This window comes from Marmota marmota, unplaced genomic scaffold, assembly GCF_001458135.2.
Source record: "Marmota marmota marmota unplaced genomic scaffold, marMar, whole genome shotgun sequence".
Lineage (NCBI taxonomy): Eukaryota > Metazoa > Chordata > Mammalia > Rodentia > Sciuridae > Marmota > Marmota marmota.
In genome coordinates, this window is record NW_025999932.1 from 21,057,908 (window position 1) to 21,069,728 (window position 11,821).

At 36.4% G+C, this 11,821-nt stretch overlaps 1 protein-coding gene across 4 annotated transcripts in view; it reads right to left on the bottom strand.

Annotated features, from left to right (window-relative positions):
- Nucleotides 1–5,063: 5,063 nt before the first annotated feature.
- Slitrk5 (SLIT and NTRK like family member 5) overlaps nt 5,064–11,821 on the bottom strand; it is an 8,905-nt gene continuing 2,147 nt past the window's right edge. For 3 of the 4 annotated variants that reach the window (XM_048800756.1, XM_048800755.1, XM_015483999.2), the window contains exon 2: nt 5,064–10,972. In XM_048800756.1, coding sequence (XP_048656713.1) covers nt 8,088–10,972 — 2,885 coding nt within the window. In that variant the 3' untranslated portion in view covers nt 5,064–8,087. Of the gene's footprint in view, nt 10,973–11,419; nt 11,430–11,821 lie in introns of all 4 variants that reach the window. The other variant, XM_048800754.1, reaches the window with a different exon arrangement.

Below are 11,821 nucleotides of genomic sequence, written 5' to 3' on the forward strand. Positions count from 1 at the left end.
GTCAAAGGTCACACCATCAGTCTATGGTGAAAAAGAAACACAATTCAGAATCCTAGGACCATGGTTTTATCTTTTAGCCACTGGCTACCATGATATAAAATAACAGCAAATAATTTCTAGCTACTCTTTCATTATTTCACACACAACATATTTCATTTTCAGTGAAGGAAAAATAAAGATTGCGTGATAACTGGATCAAATCAATAGTAAAAACAAATATCTTACTAATAGTATATTTATGTAACAAAGCTAATTAACATTTTGAGGCAAATTATAAAATTCAAATTTTTTTACAGTGTATGTCATTCTTCAGTTTCAGAAAAGTGAAAAAAAATAAAACAAAAATATGGAATATATATATACACCATTTAGAAAAAAATCATGAAAAATTCAGCAATATGGCAAAATACATTTCTTCCACCAAGTAGTCTATTCAAATACATTGAAAAAAGTCTTGGCAATTCTGTATCATCCCTTAGAAACATTTTTTGGTCCTAATTCTATAGAATAATACTTTTCAAGTTATACCTTCCAGCCTAAAATTGTTTCTCACATGATGTTTGACATATTTTCATTGAATTGAGTTTCACCACAGGTACATCAGTGCTAGACATTTTGGGAAAAGTTTCTAGTGTAAACTGCAATTATAATTTTCCAAGTGTACTTCTTAAGTTACTGTTTTTGGTTCCCTTATGAGGTCCAGGCCCCTGTCCAGGAGACAGTGCATTTGGTAAAATCACCTAAATGTCAGTCATCTTAGCTGTGGGAGACTCCTGAAATGGTAAATCGTTAACATTAAGACATTTGTATTTCTAACAGAACAGTAATACATACTAAATCAATTCCCCTTTTAAAATAAAAATATTCATTCTGATCTTTATATTTAATTTTGATTTCTTTATAAATCTACATAAAATCTGCTACCTCATATATTACATATAAAGCATTGATAAAATCCAAGTTTCCATAGAGCAAGACCTGAAAATGCATGATTCCGATGCATAATTTTTAATATTAGAGGGACAAAATTTATTTGAACACACTCGGAAGCTCCAATGCTCAAATGAAGTTGTGAGGTTAAGAAAATACCAAGGTACTCATCCAGCCTAAACACAGTCAACTATATCTAAAACAAGGAAGTAAACCTGCTCTGAAAAATTGAAAACAGATTTTTCAGGAGTTAACTCTGGGTCATCAATTGTCAAGCACTTCATTAATGTTTAAAAGCACACAAGGATGGCATTTTGTAAACTATATGAGCCACTCAGTTAATCAGAGTGTTATTTTAAACGGGGTAACAAAGAAATCGACAACTTTTCTTTTGTAGATCTGTTGTATTTACAATGGTTATTTGTGAGTGACAAGTCAGAAGTTGCATTTTAAATCCATACCTCTTCGCTCACATGAAGTCCTGTTTATATCCTAACTTCAATGTTACATTAGGAATAATGTAATTATTTTTTTTAAATTTAACACTTATGAAGAGATGCCATTAATTTGACTGAAGTTACTCTTAAAATTCATGTAAATTTATTAATTGAAGAACTACACCAACTTTTTTTTCAAATAAAATTTTTGAGGGAATGATTTGAGTTGCAAGAATTAAACATAATAATAGAGATCATTTCAGTATGCCTTAGACAAAGAGCTTTTAAATGAAGAGTGTAAGCTAAAAGCCATAATGGGCCAAGATGACCCAAGTACATGCTATTCAAAAAATATATTCCCTGATAAAAATTATTAAAGGAAGATAGAGTCACGGAAAGTCCAAGACTATACAAGCCACTGGAAATAGCAATTTTTAAAAATGTACAGAGACATTTTGTCAATGGTTTTCCGTATGTAAAATTTTGGTTAATTTTGGAAGAGATATATTAAATTACTAATCTGAATACTCAATATTTATCTTTAGTATTTAAAAAAATTCTAGGAAGATAAAAAATTTTCATCCAAGAATTGAACATCTTTAAGAATCACTGATAATGAAAAGATCATTATAGTGGTTTAATGGATTTTAATGACTGTATGGTGAATGTTTTTGAATATTCCCTGAAATATATAAGTAATTTCTGTGTTATCATTTGGAGGCACCTATATGAAAATTCTATTCATCAGCTTTAAAAACTGGGGGATATTATAAAATTGAGGGATACTCTTTGAATGAAAAAAATAATTGCAATTTAACAATGCTTGTCCATAACTATGCATTTTAATATTCAATTCTTAAATGCTAGACAAACAAAAATATAAAAACAATATGTGTATATGTATATTTTAGGAGAACTGCAGGAAGGGGAAAATTCAATGATATAAAGAAAACATGGCTATAAACTTTGTATTTAAAGTGGAGATTTAAAGAACATATTAAAGCTCAGATTTAAGTAAATATTATAGCTATAAATTTTCCATTATTATTAATTTTTCACAAGAGAATTACCCTTTTGATTTGGGACTTCAAGATTTTCTATAGGTATAGTTTAAGATAGGTATAATTTTTGTGTAGGTAATTTATGTATATATATTATTGTAGGTATATTAATTGATAAAGTATTAATTTTCATATTTTGATCTTTATATTTTATATTTAAAACTTTAGTCTGCATGACTCCAGGGAACTACTCATTGAAGCATGCTGGTTAAGGTATTATGGCTTCTGACAAAGAAATCTGCTAATTAATTAAATTGGTTTTATTACTACCTTTTGTATTATATATAAATAGACTCCGAACCAACTGAAATATACACTGATTTTGGATTCAACATATCATATTAAGTTTTGTTTTTAAATGAACAGCAAAATAAGATTCTTTCAAAAGTATTTTAGTTGAAAACATGATAAATTATCACTGATTTATAAGTAAAAATCTAAAATATGCACACTAAAGTTAAAAGCATTTTCCTACCTATATATATGAATATAACTATGGCTCAGTATTAAAATATAACAATTAAATTTGAGTTGAACTTGTATGGTGATATGTAAAAAAAACTTCTTAAAAAGAATGCTATGCAAATGAACTTGTCCAAAGTACACCAGGGTATTATTGAACATTCAAGAAGAAGCCAAAATTTTCATCTCTTCATTTGTTAAGCTACAACCCCCCCAAAAAAAGACAAATTAATTAATCCATTAAAGAGTTACTTTGACAACAGTTTAGTTACAATTATCATAACATGATACCAGTATCATAACAGACCAATATCAAATATTGGTTCATAAAACTTCAACTTTTAGAAATACATGTGAATTTTAACAGGTAGATATTTGTTTTATAGACACATATAATATTCATTCATGTTTATTGATTGAGATAGCTAATTTCAAAGAAGTAATTGGAAGATATCCAATCAACATATTTTTGTGTTACTTTTCTTATGAAATAAGTTTCCTACTGTTTAGTAAAAATGTATAACACATTTTGCATTATGCAATATACCACCACATTTTTACAAGAGACTATATAAATGCCAAATTATTTCATATTTGCATTACATCAGTTTTCTATAAAATATTTCTATTCTGATCTACAAAAGTATTTCATAGAAAATAACTGAAATGACTGAAGCTTAATTAACCTTAAATGTAGTTCTTAAAAAAAAGTGTATACAAAATTTTTTTACTGGGTACAGATACTCGTACAGTTCCATGAGATATATTTGGCTTGTGTCTTTTAGCCAAGTGGTCTGCTGAAAACAGAAAAATAAATGCTTAATTGTTTCAAAAATACTGCACCACTCTTCTTTCCCCCATGCTAACATTCCTGAAGCATGAAACATGAAAGTATGAATGAGAAAGTCTTAGAAATATGAATACAAATAACAAACCCTGGATGAAAATTGCATATGTGGTAACTCTCATAATCCATCTGCTTTTGTATGATATATGTAGGTTATATAAACTCATGGAAATATGCATGGGTATTAAAGTTATAAAAAGGCACTACACTGATTTAAAATTAATGATAAACTGTACCCTATCAAATCAAATATTAATAAATATAAGGTTTATTTATATATCGATGTTAGATTGTTTTTAGGCACATGACTAATATCTGCAAACCAAGGGGTTTGGGAATGTTAACCATAAGTTAAAAAGTCATTTCAATAACAGTTTAGTTACCACTGTCATAACATTTTATTCCCTTTGAATGTCAATTAATTAAATGTGCCTGGTTTGGGGGGGTTAAATCTATTCATTTTTTTTCTTGTCCTTTGGTGTAAAATTTATTCTTTAAAATTTTGCCATGCCTGCAAATATCTTAGTTTGGAGTCATCTGAAAAATGCAATGAGTGTATTTCCATCAGAATTAAAAGCATACTTGTGTCTGGTTTATTTTCATTAATTTGGAGTCATGTGACTTTGGGAACAATCCACTGAGCCCTTGAAATTAAATAGCCAGTCTTTGGCATTTCAAACAAGGAGTGAACTATTCTCACTCTTTCTCTTACTCTACTGAAAAATAATGAAAGAAAAGAGAAGGAAAGAGGGAGGGAAGAGACGTACAGAAAGAGAATCAGGGCAGAGATGTACAGAAAGAATCAGAAATAATAGAGTGGGGAAAGGGAATTATACACATTAATTTAAATAATTTTACAACAATACATCCTAGTAACTAGCATAGCACATATATAAATTGAGAATCTGCAGTCTTAGATTAGGTAACTTTTCCTACAATTTACCTAGATGTTCTATATAGTTTAATTTCCCTACTGGGGTGAAGGGAACAATGGTAAGAAACTGACTTCAGTATGCAGCTCAGTTGCCAAAATTTTCCACTTACATGTGTGAAGATCATAATCTTACCTAAAAACAGCATGTGCTCCAATTATGATATTTTTGCTGAAGTTGTGTAACTCATAACTTAAATAAACAATGTAAATCATTTTTATATAGGTATACAAATTATCTTCATGTACATTAAATATATTTAATTTATCTGAGATAATTTAAATAGCCACACAATAATCATACAGAGATAAAATGATGCTTCATAATATCTACCTGGAACTATGTTTACATATGATTATGCAACATATTAAATAGAGAAAGCACAAAGAATAAGTATAGTTCATATTTGAATTTTAATTGATGCCTGAAATACCACAATAATTACCCAAATTTATATGGAGAGATTTTGTTGGGTTCCTTAATCTAGTAATGTACCAGTGATATAACCAGTCTATTTACTTAGTGAAAAATAATTAATTTTTCATTTTGTACAATTTCATGATTCATTTAATACAGTTTCATGACTCTGACAGGAAATTTTTTTTTCATCCACCATGAATTTATGTTTATCCCCCTTCTACATTTGGGAAAATATAAAAATTGAAAGTAACCTCTGTTATTCAGTTAGTAAATCATGTAATGTTATATTTCAACTTTAAAACATGTTGGGTACCTTAGGAAGAATAAAGAGGAACAAAACTCCTAAAGAGAATATTTGGAAAGATGATATGGAATTGTACTGATTTTAAAAATAAAAGTTTATAAATCATTGAAAAATACATTAATGAACTTTCTTTGGAAATTACTTATATTTTCCATAAATACATCTTTAGCTTTGTGTAAATCTTACCTTATCATTTTATATATCAATTAAGAAATAAAGTCTAGTTACATTTGTACTGATATTTTAGAATTTATAAAACACGTTCATATTTATATATAATAATGTTGAGGAAATGATACATTTTTAAAAGGAAAAATAATTCCCATTGTGAGGAAAAATTAGTAACAATCCCAGATATGTACTCAAATGTTACTATTTATTTCTTCTTTTCTAATCTCATATTTTATATAGAGGAGGTAGATGAAGAGTAAGAGATACATTTTTTTTTCAAGATAATATCATGGCATTATTAAGCTTATTCTTTTCCCCTTAAAAAATTGGAAGGAAAAATGTTGCAAAGAATATGGATAGTTTACTGTACTTGGTCAAAGTAGCATTACATTTTTTTTTAATCCTTCAAGGAAACTTACCACCTGTTCCATCTGAATTCAAGTAGTTACTGTCAATTTACTCATGGGTGAATGCTGCCTCTTTGTGGCAGAATGCCATGGCAATTGTTCCTTAAAGGTGAAGTTCATGAACAGCCCTTGATATTGCACATATTCCAGGTGAGGTTATGGGGAGATCCACTCAAAGAAATGATACACAGGGCTTTTAAAGTTTCAGATTAAGTCAAACATTTCTTGTCATTAAACTAATGAAAATCACCAGCAAACCTTACTCAGAGGTGAACAGCTTATACCCAATAACATCTTGAACATTCAGGGCATTAATCAACTTTAGATAGAGTATCGATCATAACTGTTGAAGACAGTTTACATTAAGTTAATATATGGAAATTATAGAAAATTGTAAATTGAATAAATAATATTGATATGATGACATACATGATATTGAGAAAAATGAAAATATAGTATACTACTTACCATGTTCCATGTATTAGTTGAATACTCAGTGAGGAAACAGCATATACAATTGAAATGTCATTAATAAACATATTAACTGACACATTCTGAAGAACATACTTCCCTGAACCAACAAAGTCATATATATACACACACATATATATATACACGCGTATATATACACATATATGTATATACATACATATATATTTGAAACATAATTATGGGAATTTCTGTTATGAATGAAGTTTAGCAACTATTTCTTAAATTGTTAATATTGGAGATTCCACCAATCACACATAGCTAGGTCTTTTGCACCTCAAGTAAGCATTACTTCAATCCCTCATATTTGACATAGTTATCAAGTGTTTATTCAGAAACTATTTAAAAAATTACATGTGCTGGGATACATATGAGACTTTAACAACAATAGCCCCATCTTACAGAGATCCTGTTCTTCATTATCATCATTGCTTGCTGCCCAGAGGGATAAAGACATTGTATAGATACTTGTACAGTCCATCATTTGGTCTTCTGAGGTGCCAGTACATGTGGATCTGTACAAATGCAACTGGGTTTGGTTAAACAATCGAAAATCGGCTACAATAGTAGTCAAATCAATACATCGTTTTGGTTCACTAATAAAAATATTTTTAAATCTTCTCTAATGAAACCAAAAACTTGCACAAAATTCTCTTGAACGGCCCAATTAATTGCCCTATTTTTTTTTCTTTTATACAATGGGATATAATCAGCTTTAAAAAATTACAGGTCCAATTGGGTGGCTGCATTGGCTTTTAAAGATTTTTGCCATTAAGTGCTCCACATTTTGAATGATTTAAAATGCCTTCCTGATATCACTTCAGTCTTGGTAATGCAGTTCCTGATACAATGTGATACCTCTGTGAAAATCATAGGCTAAATAGTGAAGGAAAGAGGAATGCTAAATGTGCATATAAAAATAGGTGCTACAATAAAATATTTGTATATTTCATCAATAAGTTATTTTGACTAATCAATTATGGATCATATAGCTCTGTAATTTTAATGATTTGTCCACATCTATAGTGATCCTTTTCTAGATCACAATATTTTGTTTTTCAATTCAAATGTCCAGAATGCATACAAACACATCCTTTAAAAACAAAGGAAAGGAATAAGAAGGGTGGTGGAAAGGGAGGGAGAAGAATAGAGAGAACAAACTTTCTATTAAAGTTGGGGTGTGCTAGTCTCTCCACCAAAGCCATTTAGACCCACCCATGGCTTAAAGGGGGAGAAAGGGAGGAGTGAGGGAGCAAAAGAGGAATAGTAGGATCTATGGGCTGTCATCTTCCACCATTCTTAGCACTTCCAACCACTAAAAAACGACTGCGACCTTTAACATAAGTCACCCTTGCAGCAAACTGCCCTCCATAAAGCCCTTCTCCTCTCCTCCACCCCACACACAAGAAGAGAAAGTGATGTGCCCAGTTTACACAAACGTTTCCCACGTGTAAAATGTAAAGGAAATTGCACACCCTTTCTGAATCTTCCGCCGAAGCTGAGAATCCCGTGCCAAGGCACTTCACCCTAAACGTTGAAACAACACAATTAATCAAATGTGTTCACCTTGTGTGTCTACTTGCTTGTTTGTTTTAAATGCAAAAGCTCCAAGGGAGTTTCTTTGCTTTTAGAACTGGCTAAATGTGGTCTGTTTTTCCAGCACTTCGAGGTAGTCCGGTTCAACGTTTAGTTTTGCTTTTAACTCCAGATATTCGTTCCGGTTGGGTTCTACAAAGACAGCACTCGGGGGGCTGTAGAGCACCGGTTCTCGCAGCCTGCTGTCCCCTGCCCCCGGGTGCAAATACTGATGGGGGCGTCTCAGGTCATAGTTGGGGGAGAAAGTGTAAGCAGCGGGGCTGCATGGGAACTTGGGGTATTCCGGGAGGCTGTTGCCGGCGGGGGTGGAGGAGCAGTGTTTTTCTGGTTCTAAAATGCCCCTGTAAAAGCGGTCGGCGTCCTGCACCGGCGACAGTAGGTCCTCCCGGGGCTCAATGGTGCTGACGCTGTAGGCGGGGCTCCGCAAGTGGTGACTTTCCCGCCTCTCCTCCTCCCCTGGCTGCAGCTGCAGCTGCGGCGGGGGCTGCTGCTGGGGCTGCGGCGGCGGCGGCGGAGGCTGCTGCTGCTGCAGGTGGTGGTTGCTGCTGTAGGTGACCTTGAGCTCGTGCAGGTCTTTGTAATCCTCCACGGAGTTGCCTTCTCGAGAACGGTAAATTGGGTTTTTACACATGTGGCCCAATGGATGGGGGATGTATTCATACACGTGGCCGGCGGGCGTCTTCACCTTGGGCAGAGCCGGCCCACGATGGTGCACGTGCGCGTGTGGGTGGCCGCCTGGGCCGCCACCGCCGCCACCATATACACTGTACTGCATGTTGAAGGAGCTCACGTCGGAGTTGTTGGTGCTGGTGTGGTCGCTCTGGTTCTTCTTCCTGCGCTTCATGACCAGCACAAAGAGCCCCGCGGCCACGAAGACGGACATTATGAAAACCAGCAGAAGACTGAGGATCAACACCGATAAGGGCACGGAAGATGCACCTCCGCCGGCACCCAAGCCCGCCGGGGCCCCAGTGCTGTTCAACCTGACCGCAGGGGTCACGGCGCTGGTCCTCACTGGTACTTGGATAGAGGAAGGTGTGGGTGTGGAAACCACCACATCCGAATAGTCTGGGCACAGCAGCTCTGACTTAATGGAGCGCATGTCTGTCTCTGCGAATTTCTTGGGAGCCTTACAGATCACTTCGTCTACTAGAACGCCCACTTTTAGCTGCTCAACCCACAGCTTCATGCCCACCACCTCGCAGGTACAATCCCAAGGGTTGTCATGCAAGTCGATTTGGATGAGTGACTTCAACTGGTCCAAAACTCCACTTACCGGCAAGGACGTGAAGTGGTTACTCCTCAGGTTGAGCCTGAGAAGGGTCAGGCCAGAGAAGACGCCTGAGGGCATGGCCTGCAGAAGGTTGTTATTCAGGAATAGCAGCTGGAGGTTTGGGACTGGATCGAAAGTCCCAGATTGAATCTCCCTTATGAGATTGTATTGGAGGAAGAGATACTGAAGACTCTGCAGGCCATAAAATAATTCTGGGCTCAGTCTCTCTATCCTGTTGCCATTCAGGTAGAGGCGTCTCAGGTTGCTGAGATCCCTAAAGGCGCTGTCTTGGATCATTGAGATACGGTTGTTACCCAGGTGCAGGAGGTCCAGTCCGGTGGCCTCCAGGAAGTCTGTCCTGCTCACAGCAGCGATGTAGTTCTCTGTCAGATACATTTTCTTCGGATTGTAGGGCTTGGGCTGCAGCTCAGCAATACTCTCGATCTTGCGCTCCTGGCAGTTTACATTTAGGCCCAGATCTGAAATCTGAAGGTTGCAAGTGCACGCGGTGGGACACTCCAAAGGCACCGGGGATTTGGTCTGGTAGGCGATGCTGGGGCCATAGTTACTGTAGCCCAAGTCCTTAGAGGGCTGCCTAGAGGTGGGGCGCACTCTGGGCTTGTTGGGTTGGCGGGTTCCCTTAGGGGGCTTCAAGGGAGGTTTGTAAACAGCAGAGGAAGAAGTAGCCACGGAATTTACCGAGGCCGGGGTGGTGTGTAAATACCCCGTGGTGCTCAAAGGCGTCTGAGGCCTCATCTCATAGTCCGAAATAAGTTTCCTTGGGCAAAGTTCCTGCTTGGATACCTCGTCCAAATCCCTGCCATGTAAGCGGAAGGGGGTCTCACAAACCACATCCCCCACCAGGGCTGAGTAGGAGATGCTGTCCAACCAATCCTTGAGAGAGATCAGCTCACAGGAGCAATTCCAGGGGTTTTCCTCCAGCTGTAACTCCACAACTTTATCCATGTGCTGCAACAACCCCACATAGGGCAAAAGTTTCAGCCGGTTTCCCCGCAGGTCCAAGTGCGTTAAGGGCACAAAACGGAAAAGATTGTTAGGTAAACTTGACAAAAGATTGTCATTGAGGATAAGCACCTGCAACAAATGCAGTTTCCCAAAAGCATTGGGTTCAATAACGCTGATGTAATTGTAATCGACTTGTAGGTATTCCAGGTTCTCCAAGCCAAGAAAGGTATCATCTCTAAGAAGTTCCAGTTTATTATTGTTCAGATGCAATCTCCTCAAACCACGAAGCCCATGGAAAGCCCCAGTCTCAATATCTTGGATAACATTGCTACCCAGATGCAAAATTGAAGCCCCAGTGTAATTGACAAACTCATTGGGGTAGAGACGATTCAAAAGGTTTCCAGACAACAAGAGGTGATAGATTGGGAAACGGGGAGGGCTAATTTCAGAGAGACTGATGATTCCCCGGTTTTCACAGCTCACAGTTAAAATGCCGTCCTTTTCCTCACAAGGACATGCATTGTCACAGATTTCCCCATAATAATCGATGGTTTCTGCACACGAAAGGACGAGAGATGTTACAGCAAACGCTAGAGTCTGCAGCATCCAGCTATGCATTTTTCTGTGGAGGTCCTGTTCCAAAGTTACTGGGGGGCAGCAAGTGTGCATTTTACCTCCTGCAAGGGAGAGAGGAAACAAGGAAACAACAGAATATGACAAAAAATTAAGAGATTAATCAGAAAGTCTCTCTTCCCTGATACTATTTCTGGGAAATACAAGAGGGGATAGGAAAGTCAACTCCCACCCCCGCCCTATTGGAACAATGAAATTCAGCAGACTATATTAAAAATTGATATTCATTTTGATTTAAAGGTTCATTTCATTTTTCTAATGAGTATATCACAGAAGTACTGCACAAGATGAGGGCAAAGTCCCTTTTTAGTGTTTTTCTGTACTTCCCCCTTTACAAAATCAACCCATAAATATACATAAAATGGCTGTCAGTTCAGTTTTGTGGTTCTAATTTAAGAGAAAAGAAGCATCATTTTTACAAGGTTCCCCTCCTCACCTATATGGAGCACCCCCCACCTTCCTCTCTTTCTTTCAGAATCCCTTCGGTTAACAGTTCACCATGTAGGTCTCCCATTTTCATAGAAAAGCAAGGACTCACAATTCTTGGACTATTTTAAACCACAGCAAGAAATGCCAAGGTGGAAAGCTAAAGAATACTTTTCAGAGGCAAAAAGAATGCAAGATAATGCATCAAAAGGAGACAGAAGAAGCTCTTAAATCACCAATTGTCTTCTAGAGCTCTAAGTATGGAGAAAAAAGGGAGCGCATTCGCTTTGATGGTGGACTTCACTACCACCATCAAGCGTGGTAATTGCATGCACAGTGCCACTTTGCAGCGCTTCCCTGAGAGCGCCCTGCGACCACTTCTCCTCATTGATCCTGTCAGCAATGCTACCAAACCGCATATTTAAGCCACTGAAATAGTTGTGCACGATGGATTACAAAGAACTCAG